The sequence below is a fragment of the Leiobunum rupestre genome, chromosome 5, assembly GCF_980474605.1.
Source record: "Leiobunum rupestre chromosome 5, qqLeiRupe1.1.hap1, whole genome shotgun sequence".
Classification (NCBI taxonomy): Eukaryota; Metazoa; Arthropoda; class Arachnida; order Opiliones; family Sclerosomatidae; genus Leiobunum; species Leiobunum rupestre.
In genome coordinates this window covers 19985405-20001210 of record NC_143388.1, presented here as the reverse complement: position 1 = coordinate 20001210, position 15806 = coordinate 19985405, and the positions used below count along the sequence as shown (strand labels likewise).

Genomic DNA, 15806 nt, shown 5'->3' with positions numbered 1-15806 from the left:
TAAAGGAAAAGTCCAGGATAAAACAAACTTAATTTAAAATTAAAGGCCCAGTTTTAAATTTTTTTAAATATTTTTCATTTTGTTTTTAAACTTTCTAATAAAATTTATTTACGCTTCTATAATATATATAAAAAAAAAACAACTAGTAGGGTGGCGCCATTTTCGTTTAGAGCCGGCTGTGACGAAAGTCCTGAATTTGCTTCTCATTGGCTCCGAAAGTTAGAGTTGACGTCTCTGAATGGTAGGGTTGCAGCAGACGGCTTTTCAATTAGCGAGTGAGTGTATTTGTTACAATTTTATATGGTTCTATTTACAATTAACTCGTTTAATAATTATTATAAAGAGCATTGGTATTATGTGCGCTCACCAATTTAGGGCCCGGCGCAGAGACATTCTTTCCTATCACAAAAAAGCGATTCCTCCCTAAATTAACAGAAAACGCGCGTGCTATCGAACTTCGCGCCAAATCGGTGTTCAGAGACATCTCGTTCGCTAAAATAAACGGAAGTCGCTCTGTTTATTTTGCGAGTGGTCTTGGGCAGTCGCTAGCCGCCGAAAAGCTCGCAAAAACCATGACTGATTGTGGTACGCAAGGAGCTCGGGAAATAAATTGAGAAGTAAACGCTTTTTACCTACTTTAATAAGATAAATAATACAACGGAAGCTTTTAAATTAATAAAATTTGAATTTCTAGCTCATTATCGCTTTCCGAAAAATGTTTTTGTCGAATTATTGTCAGAGCCAAGGCCTAAGCACAATCACGATTCACGAAACACTAAAATAAGCCAGCCGCTCTAAGCAATTTAACAGGTAAGAATAAATTATAATAGGGGATCTTATACATTACTACTTTGGGTGTATTCTATCCCTTGGTTTATTTATAGGTCCTTATTTGCTGGTACTGTATGCAGTGGGTTTTAACTAATGAGTCAGTAATGACATGTTGAATTGGTTCAGTGTATCAAAGAGCTTTGAAAGAAGAGACCCTCAATTTTGGTTTATTTCATGTTCCTTTGACTTTTGCAAACCAGGTCGGAGGGCTGAGCCCAAAACCCAAAGTAGAGACCCTCAATTTCAGTTTCTGTCATTTTCCTTTGCCATTTGCAAACCCGGTCGGAAGGCTGAGCCCAAAACCCAAAGAAGAGACCCTCAATTTTGGATTCTGTCATCTTCCTTTGCCTTATGCAAAGCCGGTCGGAGGGCTGGGCCCAAAATCCAAAGAAGAGACCCTCAAATTTGGATTCTGTCATTTTCCTTTTCGTTATGCAAAGCCGGTCGGAGGGCTGAGCCCAACACCCAAAGAAGAGACGCTCAATTTTGGATTCTGTCATCTTCCTTTTGCTTATGCAAAGCCGGTCAGAGAGCTGAGCCCAAAACCCAAAAACGAGACACTAAATTTTTGGTTTTGTCATGGTACTTGGTTTTATGCAGACCCGGTCGGAGGGCTGAGCCCAAAACCCACAGTAGAGACCCTCAATTTCGGTTCCTTTCATGGCCGTTTGCCATATGCAAACCCGTTCGGAGGGCTGAGCCCAAAACCAAAAGAAGAGACCCTCAATTTTAATTTATTTCATGTCCCTTTGCCTTATGTTAACCCGTTCGGAGGGCTGAGCCCAAAACCAAAAGAAGAGACCCTCAATTTTAATTTATTTCATGTCCCTTTGCCTTATGTTAACCCGGTCGGAGGACTGAAACCAAAACCCAAAGAAGAGACCCTCCATTTTGGATTCTGTCATCTTCCTTTGCCTTATGCAAAGCCGGTTGGAGGGCTGGGCCCAAAATCCAAAGAAGAGACCCTCAATTTTGGATTCTGTCATCTTCCTTTTCCTTATGCAAAGCCGGTCGGAGGGCTGAGCGCAAATCCCAAAGAAAAGACCCTCAATTTTAGAATTATGTCATCTTCCTTTGCCTTATGCAAAGCCGGTCGAAGGGCTGAGCAAAACACCAAAAGAAGAGACGCTCAATTTTGGATTCTGTCATCTTCCTTTTCCTTATGCAAAGCCGGTCGGAGGGCTGAACCCAAAAACGAGACCCTAAATTTTTGATTGTCATGGTCCTTTAATTTATGCAGACCCGGTTGGAAGGCTGAGCCCAAAACTCAAAGTAGAGACCCTCAATTTCGGTCCCTTTCATGTCCGTTTGCCATATGCAAACCCGGTCGGAGGGCTGAGCCTAAAATCCAAAGAAGAGCCCCTCAATTTTGGTTTCTGTCATCTTCTTTTGCCTTATGCAAAGCCGGTCGGAGGGCTAAGCCCAAAACCCAAAGTAGAGACCGTCAATTTCGGATTCTTTCATGGCCATTTGCCTTATGCAAACCCGTTAGGAGGGCTGAGCCCAAAACCCAAAGTAGAGACCATCAATTTTGGATTCTGTCATCTTCCTTTTCCTTATGCAAACCCGTTCAGATGGCTGAGCCCAAATCCCATAGAAGAGACCCTCAATTTTAATTTATTTCATGTTCCTTTGCCTTATGCAAACCTGGTCGGAGGGCTGAGCCCAAAACCCAAAGTAGAGACCCTCAATTTCGGTTTCTGTTATTTTTCTTTGCCATTTGCAAACCCGGTCGGAGGGCTGAGCCCAAAACCCAACGAAGAGACCCTCAATTTTGGATTCTGTAATCTTCCTTTGCCTTATGCAAAGCCGGTTGGAGGGCTGGGCCCAAAATCCAAAGAAGAGACCCTCAATTTTGGATTCTGTCATCTTCCTTTTCCTTATGCAAAGCCGGTCGGAGGGCTGAGCCCAAATCCAAAAGAAAAGACCCTCAATTTTGGATTATGTCATCTTCCTTTGCCTTATGCAAAGCCGGTCGAAGGGCTGAGCCCAATACCCAAAGAAGAGACCCTCAATTTTGGATTCTGTCATCTTCTTTTGCCTTACGCAAAGCCGGTCGGAGGGCTGAGCCCAAAACCCAAAGTAGAGATCGTCAATTTCGGATTCTTTCATGGCCATTTGCCTTATGCAAACCCGTTCGGAGGGCTGAGCCCGAAACCCAAAGTAGAGACCCTCAATTACTGTTCCTTTCATGGCCGTTTGCCATATGCAAACCCGGTCGGAGGGCTGAGCCCAAAACCCAAAGTAGAGACCCTCAATTACGGTTCCTTTCATGGCCGTTTACCATATGCAAACCCGGTCGGAGGGCTGAGCCCAAAACCCAAAGAAGAGACGCGCAGTTTGGGTTTCGGTCATGTTCCTTTGCCTTATGCAAACCCGTTCAGAGGGCTGAGCCCATATCCCAAAGAAGAGACCCTCAATTTTAATTTATTTCATGTTCCTTTGCCTTATGCAAACCCGGTCGGAGGGCTGAGCCCAAAACCCAAAGTAGAGACCCTCAATTTCGGTTTCTGTCATTTTCCTTTGCCATTTGCAAACCCGGTAGATAGAAGGGTGTCCCGCTGGTGATTGAGAATTTCATTCTCAATCACCAGAAGGACACAAAGCTGTAGCTTGGCTCCCGCCGTTCACCCACTGCTTTCCCCCGTTCCCGCTGTTCACCCGCGCCTCTCCCGTTCCTCCCTTAATCACTAGAATTTCTAATCACCAGATTCTCGTTCACCCGCTGCTTTCCCCCGTTCCTCCCTTAATCACCAGAATTTCTAATCACCAGATTCTCGTTCACCAGCTGCTTTACCCCACCCCCATTCTCCAAAATTAGTTTTGCTCGCGCAGATATCTGGAGATTAGATTTTTACCCGTTTGCTTATCGCTTCAGAACTCCTTAATTTCTAATCTCTAGGCAATAAAAACAAGAAATATACATTTCCAATTTTATTTTACTTTTAATTACATGATTGCGTAAAACAGGTTCTAATATTAGACCGACAATATAAATAACGCGTTTAAATCGCATTTTATCAATATAAAAAAAATTAACTCGATCTTCGTAAGGAATATTTCATTTAAAGGGCTGAAACGAACTACCTTCTGCAAGTGCGGTTTGTATAAATAATTTCATTAAAAGTTCTACCTCACCACGTCTGACCGGAATAGATATGAAATCGTCATCCTCCAGTGCCGCTCTCCTTGGTGGTGTCGGGATCTCCCATTCTTGCGAAAGGTACTTTTTTTCCGATGTAGAATTATCCCTCGACGGACAGTGTGGAAAGAATCTAGCATGTTCCCATTCTGGTACGTCTCCTGATTCCCATCCTTCTAATACGCCATGGCACTTGTAACATCGTACTTCATCCTCCCGCTGAATATAGTAGAATCCAGCCTTCGCTAGTTGTTCGTTAGTAACGTGCGGATTTCTCCAGTGACGAAAAGTTTCAAGTCGATACGCTTCGATGTCCATACTGTAAACTGATAGTTTCTATAAGCTATTGTCAACTTGGTTAAGCCTAAATTTCAATAAATGTTTTTCTATTTATTTTGGTTAGACTCTAAGACTATTTGTCTAGAATCTAAGTCTATTTATTTCAATTTAAACAAGGCCTAATTTCCCTCTACAGTAAAATAATAAAGTCACTTACTTTTACGGAAATCTTTAAGCCTTTGCCTGTAAATAGAATCAAGAAGGCGGGGTACGGAGCGCGAAAATCTACGTGTCTCTTCTCGATGAGGTCCAGGAAATAAAAGAACGCTGAGTCGTATATCTAGAGATCAAATAACACTCGAAACTTCAAGTAAATCCTGATTTCTCATTGGCTGAAACCAATTGACGTCACGGGAGATTGTAAAATGTAACCAAAAATAGAGGTTACTGCTCATCGGTTAGCGATAAAAAATTCGTCACGTGTTAAATTAGGCAAATTAGAATAGCTGAAAATACATTGCGCTTACTTCGCACTAATTTACTTCTGATACAACTTTGATAAAAATTAATCCTGTTTCGGGGAACCCACAGGAGGAAATGTTAGAGACTATTAACTCGGTAGAATACACTATTTTAGCAATTGCAATTGCATATAATCCTTGTTATTGTAATGTTTGATATATACTGAAATGATAATTGTTGGAAAGGAAAATAAAAGAATCGTGATAAATGTTAATTTTTTTATTATAAAATAATTGGGATGATGAGTAGTATCCTACTGCTATGTATTTCGCCCTCATCATCCCAATATAATTGATGCTCCAAGACTTGAAGCATCCGGGGATCTCCCTTGGGCTCTCCCACCTCAAGGCTAACAGAACAATACATAAAATTTTAACTTTAGTACAGTATAAATAATTCGTGAAATTTAATTTATTACCTTATTCTAAGCTCAAATTTAATTGAATCGTCGTTTGCGCTTTGCATCACTACACCCTTCAATTCTTCAATTCTACATGAAGAAAATTAAAATTAAAATTTTTGTTCTAAAAGTTATTTAAATCTTAAAATAATATTTACCTCATTTTGATTTCGTTTTCGGTTTGCTCCAATCAAAGAAAAAAGGTTGGAATAATTTGTTCTAATTTTTTTACTCCGTTTTTATACCATTTTCCCACCCCACCAATTCCTAGCCCCTATAGCCTATCTCCTTCTTTTCCGTGATGAAATCTAAGGTAGAGAGTGTGGAATCTATTCAGTGTGTAAATAAGTGGGTAAAGTCGGTAAATTTTTCCATGGGTTAAATAGTGTTCGTAGATAATTAATTTCGTGAGACTGGGAATTTCCACCATCTTCCTCTTAGCGTACGTCACGAGAAGATGGTTTAGGTTCGTGCAAAGTCTAACAAATTTACAGATAAGAGTCCGCATTGTAGTACGTTCTTGCATCGGACTGGTTGACTTAACGAAATTCTGGAAAAAAGGGGTAAGCGATTTTCAATAAAGAGTCTTTTTTTGTTACGTTTTAAAGTATTTATTAAGAGTAAAAAAAGTTACATAGGAAAAATTGTTTACAATTGTTTTTTTTTCGCGTACATGAGTTTATATTATTAAATAAAATGGCAGAGTCAAATTTCAATCTTTTTTATCATTACAAGACCCAAACTAACTAAATCCCTGTTAAATTATCTAAGGCAATGTTTTTTTTCACCAATCTTATTTTGCGTGTACTAAAGATATTTTGTTAATGACGGGTAGAAAACATCTTTCAATGGTTCAAGACGGTAACAGATTTCAATGACTTTTAGAAAGTACTTTAAATAGAACGTGCAGGAATAATGCAATAATATATTTCTACCAATGTTTTGTTTTCATGCTAGATTGCGTAAACCACCCCCGTTGTCCTAACTAGTATACCATTACTTTCTGATTCTATTTTAATTTTTTTGTTTTTGGATGGTTTATTTTATTCGAAAGTAAATGGTTTGGCGCTCGTAGAAGCGCGCGCATGTTTTCGAGAGAGGTCGGGTCATATCTCTAAAAGATACCAGATAGCGTGGGAATATATTGTTTTATCCTCTGGAACCGGATTTTTTCTAGTCAGTCACCATACCTCTCTCTCTAGCTAATGGATTCGCCAAATTCGATGTGATGATTTTTCTAGCATGATTTGCGAAAGATAAAAATATCTTGCTGTCGTTTTTTTCCCAATTTTTGGAACACTTTTGGTAGTACGTTTTTGTACTCTGTCCTTTAGTTCTATGCAAAATATACATTACGCAATATTCGCCGCAAACGTTACTAGTTAGTCCTTGCAATCGTCTTTTGCTAAATGTCCACGTCTTACACATTGAATTTAAATATTTTCTGACTGGGGGTAAAAATGGGGGAAGCCCCATTGAATCAAAATAGAACCCCCGTTTTCGGCCATCGACGTAGACGCAAATCCAATGAGAAACTGTTTATCCCCTTTTATCAAAATTAATGATAAGCGATTGCGGATATTTCACCATGGGTTTTAAATTATCGGAAGAAAAAACGCCTAAAAAGTTCGGTGTTTTATACAGTGCCTGAGATAAGTCCACGTTTGTCGTAGTCATTTTAATAGTCTCAAATAATGTTCCTATTTTTATCTATCTGTAAACAAGATTGAAATTCGGCCTATACGATAACGACCGTAGAATCTTTTAAAGGGTACCAAATCCTAAATCTAAACGTAGTTGCCCTCTCTTTACTGGGTTCCAAAACGTGACGTCACTGGCCGAATTGTCAGGGGTTAAATCAAAAGCATATAAGGCAAAACCTAGAGGAAAGTGAGCCAACGCTATGTGATTTCCCTCGTCTTTGTAGAGTATCCCAGTTCCCGAGAATAGCGAATGATAGGCTAGCGTAAATTGTTTACTATTAAAATTAGGGGTCAACGCTTTCGAAGGGATTTGTTCGTTATCAACGTATAGAGCCAAATAATTTAGGTCGAAATTTTCAAAATTATAAGGATTAGACTTAACGGAGCCCTTATACGCTTTGTTGGTGGCTAAACCAATAATGACTCTGTTGGGCATCGGACCTAAGAATATATTGTCAAAACTATCGTTCTGAATAGAACTAGCCAATGTTTTAACTTTAATTTCGGTACGAGTAAAGGGATATTTGGCATTGCTACGTAATAATCCTTGCTGATGGGCTAATAAAATTTTAGGCATAATTTTAACTTTACGTACAATTAGAGCAGCGTCTATAAATTCGACTTTATACGCGTCGACAGTGTCGCTAAAAAGGGTAAAATTATCGCTATTTCTAGTGAGTGAAACCTTAAGTTGTACGCCATTAATTAAATATTTGTTGAAATTAAAAATGTCACAAAAAATGTTCCCGTAAAGTTCAATTTCTTTTGATTCAGCGGTTAGAGCCTGACGTTTTATGAATCCGGCGTTTGTTATCAGATCCATACTTCCAGCCGTGTCATCGTACCATCCAGATGTCGCAAGGTGAATGTTTTTTGCATCATACCCAAAGTTGAGCAAGGTTTCGATATAGGCCCTATAGGGGTAATTTGCGGCCGATGGTGAAACCGTCGTATCATTGAGTTTCACTTCGCATTGTTTGAATAGCGAATGCAGAGAATTGTTCACGAGCGAAACGTTAGACCCGGCATCCAAGTTGTCACCGTTGGTCTTGACGATTTTGACTTTACAATATATCATTGTCATTGCCAAATCTGTGTAAGAGTCTCCCGTACCCGGTACCACGAATTCGATGATAGAACTGCTGTCGATAGATGAAATTGGCTTACACCATACCGTTTGACCTTTTTCAACGCTGAGTTGAGTTGGTAGTTCGTTGAAAATATTTAATTCGCTTTTAAGTACTTCCATTTTTAGAGAGCAAAAATATCACGAACCGTACGCGTGAACTTGCGGCGTTTAACTGAACTCTTTTTCTTTGCGCGGGGGTTCTTCTTCTTCAATGCTTTCTTAGTAGTTTTTCTTCTCTTGCGACGACCTGAATTTTCTCGCACAGCCATTTCGTCCACAGTTTCTGTCATTCGTTTATTGGCTGACGTTTTTAAGTCCTGACCTTGCAAGACGTCTCCGAGTACTTTCTTTCCTGTAGAAAGAGCCCTTTTTCCCACTTTTTTGGCAGACTGTTTTAGGAATGGGAATACAAACCTAGCTAGCCCAGAAAAAAAGCTACCAATTCCGTGTCCTTTTTGTCCCGCAAACCCAGAGAAATAAGGTAAATCTACTCCGCCCCCCGCCTGATTTAAATAATATTGCATGTAGGGACAATTTCTATCAACGTACTGATAAGCCATTTTTTTTACTGAGCTCGTCGTAAATGTACTTTACACGTGACTGAACCAAACTGAAATGGCACGAATTCACCTAAACTAGTTCTTATATTTATGTCGATACAGTCAAAATAATTTCTACTCAGTTTAAGGTAATGCGGAGAATCGAAAGTTTTTGAAACGGTTGATCCATTGGGGGCGTTTTGGTCTACAACAATTGTTCGCAAAAGGGGGGCTAATGTATCCCCAACCATTTCATTTCCTACCAAATCGGAATACACGAACATAAGATCGGGGATGAATAAGTTTAATTGCATAGGGGAATCTGATCTGAATGCTACCTTAGGTGAAATATCAGTAACATTATCTCTAAATCCTAAAATTTTCCTCAACTTTGGCGTTAACTCGAGTTGGTAATAATGTTTACTATAGGAAGTGTATTGTACGTGTCCACTTTCTAAACTATATTCAAATTTTCCTAATGAATCATTATCGAACTCTGAATTAGCGCTTTCCTTTAAATCAAGGTTCAAACTTTTAATACTTTCATTAAGTACGGCCAAAAGTTCATGAGGATTTTTGTAGTAACCCTGAGGTATCTCGCGGAAGTCGTACGTATATTTGTAATCTACTATGTGGGCTGGAGGTTTCGATAGTAATTCCTTAATTTCTATTCCACATCCCATTGGCTCGCTTACGTTATAAAAAGATAAAGGATAAATAATTTCTACCAGGGCAATTTCCCAATCTCCGCGTAAACTAATGGGTTTGGCCAACGTTGTAGAATACGAGTATTTTCTGAATTATTCTTATTCTTATCTCTAGTATTACTAGGAAGAGTTATGTAAATCCCAGACGTCATCTTGATTAACCCAACTATTAAACGATGGAGGATATCCTAGCCAACTAACGTACAATTGTTTTACTCCGTTTTTAGTTCTCTGACGTAAAATCTTGTTTAACTTGAACGAACGAGGCGCACTGATCTTTTGAAGCTCTCGAAAATAGAACGTCCCTTTTATATCGATTTCTGCTAAGTATTTTATTTTATAAACGGGGGGATGTCTTTTAACTATAGCTACGACTTTAAATATTTCTTCGGTATAATTAGCTTTGAAACCCTTTTGAAATATCATTTTAGTTGTATTTATTCTAACCAAATCCCCTACTTGGAATTGCGGTTTCAGTTTCTCGGCATAATATTTAGAGTAGATATTATTGTACACACGTAATACGTTATTTTCCGAAACGTCATTAGGGGCCATTTTAATTGAGCTATGATAAGAGGAATTGTACGCTTCGACCAAGTCCTGTAAGACTTCCAAATATCTATTTGTGGAGTTATGGGTAAAATATCTATACATTTTTGTTTTTAACGTTCTTTTAAACCTTTCTACGATAGAGGCTTTTATTTCGTCATTTTCGGTACTAAAAAATTTAACTTTATTCTTTTTGAAATATCCTTGTACTTCTTTATTCCTAAATTCCGTGCCCTTGTTCGATTGAAATTTATCTGGAATTCCGTCTTTAAAAACAATTTTTATATTTTTCAAAACCGCTTTCCCCGATTTAGTTTTAAGAGGTAACCCCCACGCTTTTCTACTAAAACAGTCTATAATTGTTAAAATGTATTTGTATCCGTCATTATCAGCCTCTAACGAGCGCATATCGTTAATATCCGCCTGGTATTGTTCCCTTATATTACTAATTACTATTTTATTTCGTTGAAACTTTTTATATTTCGGCCTATGCATCGTAAAAGCGTCGATTCCTCTTAACCATTTTTCTACAGTTTCCCTACTTTCGATTTCTTTAGGAGCCGAGGCTAGCTTACGTAGATTTCCGTGTCTCATTAAAGCTTGTTCGTATAAAATCAATTTCGAGGAGTCGTCTAAATCTTTCATATTTAATATTTGGTCCATCTTAACGTCTAATTCAGAGACTGTCAGAGCGAGGGGGTGCGGGAACGGGTCGGGCTTTAAAATGCCGATAGGGACGAGAATCATTTTTCTGGCGTGTTTCATTGTTTACTACCAAATATAGAACCAAGAAGGGTTGAAACGACGGGTAGAAGAAACGAGAAAAATCCGCCCCCAGACTGAACTAACAATTTCTTTTTACTTTTCCAAGCTACCCGCTTACTGGCAAGTTTTCGAAGGGTATTTTTATGACGAGATAACCTGGTTTTTTGGGTATTTGATAGTTTTACGTTACCAATTAAAGTGTTATGAATACATTCACTGATAGCGTCTATGAGGGATTTGTCGGCTTTAGCTAAAATGGCTTTTCTTTGAACGGGTTTGCAACGACCGAGATATCGGAGAGCGTCTCTCTCGATACGTACTCTACGAGACATGATTCATAACTGATTGAAGTTACGAAATGTAAGTTCTATTTATTTAGGGAGATAAGCGTAGCACGTTTCTCCCGGTAAAATATTAGTTAAGACTCTTTGATCTTTGGGACAAGTTTGAGTTAAATTGAATACTAGGTAACCGTGAGGTCTCGAAGTCGCGTCTTCGTAAGCGTCTACTACAAAACGCCACTTATCAGGGAACATTTGTCTAGCGAGATAAAATTATGTAATGCGAATTCAGGGAAATGGTTCTGCTATCTTTTGATTGATGGAATAAGTTCTGTGTAATAAAAATAACGCTTAGAGAACGGTGATGGGTCCCTTTCACGAATAAATCACCAATTTGACCTTTACTCTCGCTCATCTGGTCGTCGATAACTAATAATATAGGATCTTTTCCGTCATAATCAGATAAAACAGGCAATCCTTCTTTAAAAACTACCCTGTGCTTCATTTTATCGTATAGAGCTTGCCATTCTCCGTAATACCAATGTATTTGTTTGAAACCCGGAACAAACATTTCCTCTTCGTGATTAATTATAGATTCAATTAAATAGCTTTTGCCACTCTGACTCGGGCCTGCCGTTACGCAATTAAACGGATGAATAAATTGCATGGTTATCTCCTTCGAGTACTAGCGTACAAATGAAAATGTAAATTAAAATTCGGTTAAATTTATGGGACTCTTCAGCGGAGGAAAAATATATTCGAATAACCTATTTCGTCCCTTACCCCGTATATGTTTGATATTCACATTAGAGTCGCAAGACTATATTCACTTTAGAGTAGTGAGACTAATTTTAAGCGAGAATTAGCGTTTGGAGGGCTCTACGTCTCCGTCCTCAGGACCAATTAGATTCGCTTTATAACCGTAGGGTACCGTAGTGAAGTCGTTCAGTAACCGTACCTTGTCTACGACGGGTCTATAGATTTTAGTACGGTCGACGGAAACGACCGTATGATCAGGTAGACGCAAAATCTTCCTCGGCTGGGGTACGGTTACTGGCTCGTTCGTTTCTCCGTCGACAGCTATCAATCTTTTAAGCGTGTCCATATTAACCAAATCTTTAATGCCATGATTTATAAGGAACCCTTTGACTTTCATTTCGTAGGAGACTTTACCGGTCGTAGGGTTCAGTACTTTAAGGCGTAATTTTTTGCGGAACAACAATAGAGTGACGTTCCCCCGGTTCAGGCACCCCCTTATATAGGGCCTAGGGGAAGATAGTAAGCTTATCTCTTATTCCCAAAGAACTTGTTCAGTTCTCGAGAATATATTAGGGTTATGCTAAAATTTATACTTATTTACGCAAAATATTCCATTTAACTTCATTTCCGATATGGACACTGAAGTACAAACATCTGCCATAATCACCGTCCTGAAACAACCTTCTAAAATTATAGCCGTAGTGATTATTTTAATTACAATTTTCTTATTTGAGTTCATTTTGTGGTATTTTGAAAACGTTTCTACCGTAAAATTGTAACTTTTTTCACTGTAGTTCACAAAATGGTATTAAAAGTATACTAATTTTATGTTAATTTCTATTAATTGTATTGTTTTCTAGGATATGATTGCATCACAAGCTCTCGAGAGGAAACTACAATGGGTTTTTTTTCTTCTTCCAAGTGGATTAATATGTGACGTCAATGGGAATAATTAGAGGCAGTTTCGAGCACGGGACGGTTTAATTTCGAGTGTCTAGAACTGTTATCTCAGAGAGAGACAACTGATAGAATTTGAGGGTTATTTGAAGTTTAGATCACGTGATGAATTAATCTCAACAAGATAGGAACTGATTAATCTCCCATGCGTCATTTCTCTCTGAGACGCTGAACTGAAAAGAAGTGCATCCGCTTTGCTCTCGTCATCTACCGTAAACATGGAAAAACGATCTATTGGTAAGCATTATTTTATTAATACTATTACTATTTCAATAGACAAAGGCTTAACATTTTCATTTGCTATAGCCGAGACGCATACCGTATCCAAACGCAGGGGCAAAGAAAGACGTATCAACATAAAAATCACGTTAGGAGGATCAGTCTACATTTCTTTTGGTTTCGACGGATCAAAATTACAAGTTCTCTTCTTCAAAAAATCGAACGAAAATATTCTGTTCCTGACCTCCGAAGCTTTCACCAATCTACTCTCCCTTTGGGGAGAGCTTTTCGCCGCTACGCAAACCGGAGCATCGTCTCTAACCCACAACATTATCGACTATCACGACAACAACGTATCCGTCGTCGCCACGACCAACAACATCAAATTGAACTCTGCCTACGGTCATGTTCTGGATCTGGGAGCTCGCGAAATCGGTGAGTTCCAAAAAAAAATTGATTTTATTCGGTTTCAAATAAATCTTTTAAACGAACATAAAAATGTTATCGAATGCATGTACTTAGCTATTGTTAAAAACCTTAAAAAAATTCACGAATTATTATATGGAAAACCTTTCGAGGGTTTATTTTTGTACCCAGATCAATTTAAATCGTACCATCAAGTAAAATCTTATTTTGGCTGTTTTAAATCACCCTCAGAAGTACTACAAGATTTTACTAATTTACTCGTAGATAATCAATTAACCTGTAAACTTAGCTACTTTAATTTGTTTTCATTGTGTAATGCACAAGATAACCATCTAATGAAATATCTGATAGTACCTACTAACATGTAAACAAAGTTCTAAAATAAAAAATTAAATGTAAATTATTGCTTATATCCTAGAAATTAAGGGGTTCGGAAGCGATAGGGGAAATTATGGTTAACGAGGTGTGGGGTTAAGAGTAGAGAGGGGTAAATTCCATCCTTCAGAAATCTGTGCGAGGAAAACAAATTCTGGAGAATGGGGATGGGGGAAAGCAACTGGTGATCAGAAGGGATGAAAGCAATGGGGGAAAGGAGCTGGTGAACGAGAGAGATAAAGTATCCAGTGAATGGGGGTTGGGGGAAAGGAGCGGGTGAACGAGAATCTGGTGATTAGAAATTCTGGTGATTAAGGGAGGAACGGGAGAGGCGCGGGTGAACGGCGGGAGGAACGGGGGAAAGCAGTGGGTGAACGGCGGGAGCTAGCCATTTTTTAGCAATCTTCTACGTAACTCAATTTTCCAAGAGGATTGTTTTCCGTAAACATTTTCAAGTGAGAGCTCGATTTTGATATCGTCAACGTGGTATTTCCAAAACTCTCCTTCGAGTAGCAAAGGGTTTTTTCCAAATACTCAAGTGGGTTAATATGTGCCGTCAATCATTAGAGGCAGTTTAAACTGTCAGAGAGAGACAGCCAATAGAATTTGAGGGTTATTTGAAGTTTAGATCACGTGATGAATTATTCTCAACAAGATAGGAATAAGTTAATCTTCCGTGCGTCATTTCTCTACAGCGCATTGACGAGTAAAGACCTGCTGACGGATCGCTCAGTCTTTTCTACAGCTCGACAAAGGATTTCTACCCGTAAAGTAAATAACTATTTTTTCTTTGTAATAGACTATATTTTTAGACATATTTAAAACAATTTGCATATTGAAAAAAGCGTTTATATTGAGAATTTTAGCGTAGAAATTTAACCATATTGATAAAATTAGGTTTAGTAGACTTAGGGGTAAATGTAGGCTTAGAGAATGTATCATTTGAAACTATAGAACGTATTTGGTCTAGATCAGCTATGGACATTGAAGTGTATCGACTTGAAACGTTTCGTCACTGGAAAAATCCGCACGTCACTAAGGAGCAACTAGCGAAGGCTGGATTCTACTATATTCAGCGGGGCGATGAAGTACGATGTTACAAATGCCATGGCGTATTAGAAGGATGGAAATCAGGAGACGTACCAGAACTTGAACATGCTAGATTCTTTCCAAACTGTCCGGCTAGGGATAATTCACCATCGAAAAAAAAGTACCTTTCGCTAGAATGGGACATTCCCCCGACGCCAAAAGCAACTACGGTCTCTGACAAAAGCTTCTCACCTGTACCTGAAGAAGAAGAAGACGTTTGTGACTGTCCCTCGGATGTCAGACGATACTGCTGCTAAACACTACAAATACGTGAGTTAGAACTTTAAATTAAATAAAGTTGCAGGAGATCGTTTCACCCCATTTAAATGCCTGTAAACTTAACTACTTTAATTTGTTTTAATTGTGTAATGTACAAGATAACCATCTAATGGAATATCTGATAGTACCTACTAACATGTAAAACAAAGTTCTAAAATAAAAAATTAAATGTAAATAACTTGTTTTTATTGCCTAGAGATTAGAAATTAAGGAGTTCTGAAGCGATAAGCAAACGGGTAAAAATCTAATCTCCAGATATCTGCGCGAGCAAAACTAATTTTGGAGAATGGGGGTGGGGTAAAGCAGCTGGTGAACGAGAATCTGGTGATTAGAAATTCTGGTGATTAAGGGAGGAACGGGGGAAAGCAGCGGGTGAACGAGAATCTGGTGATTAGAAATTCTGGTGATTAAGGGAGGAACGGGAGAGGCGCGGGTGAACGGCGGGAACGGGAGAGGCGCGGGTGAACGGCGGGAACGGGGGAAAGCAGTGGGTGAACGGCGGGAGCCAAGCTACAGCTTTGTGTCCTTCTGGTGATTGAGAATGAAATTCTCAATCACCAGCGGGACACCCTTCTATCTACCGGTTGGAGGGCTGAGCCAAACCCCAAAGAAGGGTCCCTCAATTTTGGATTTTGTCATCTTCTTTTGCCTTATGCAAAGCCGGTCGGAGGGCTAAGCCCAAAACCCCAAGTAGAGACCGTCAATTTCGGATTCTTTCATGGCCATTTGCCTTATGCAAACCCGTTCAGAGGGCTGAGCCCAAATCCCAAAGAAGAGACTATAACGAATATTTTATTAGAATAGTAGAATATAGTTGAATATTTAAGTTCCCACCAAAATAGGTCAAAATTAGAT

The 15806-nt window shown here is 38.9% G+C and overlaps 1 protein-coding gene across 1 annotated transcript; it reads left to right on the top strand.

Annotated features, from left to right (window-relative positions):
- Nucleotides 1-12466: 12466 nt before the first annotated feature.
- Nucleotides 12467-14997, top strand: LOC149943745 (uncharacterized). The gene is made up of 4 exons (XM_090176177.1): nucleotides 12467-12800; nucleotides 12870-13402; nucleotides 14329-14354; nucleotides 14554-14997. Exons 1-4 carry the CDS (start codon nucleotides 12782-12784, stop codon nucleotides 14927-14929), a joined length of 954 nt encoding a protein of 317 aa, XP_090032303.1. The 5' UTR covers nucleotides 12467-12781; the 3' UTR covers nucleotides 14930-14997.
- The last annotated feature ends 809 nt before the right edge of the window (nucleotides 14998-15806 follow it).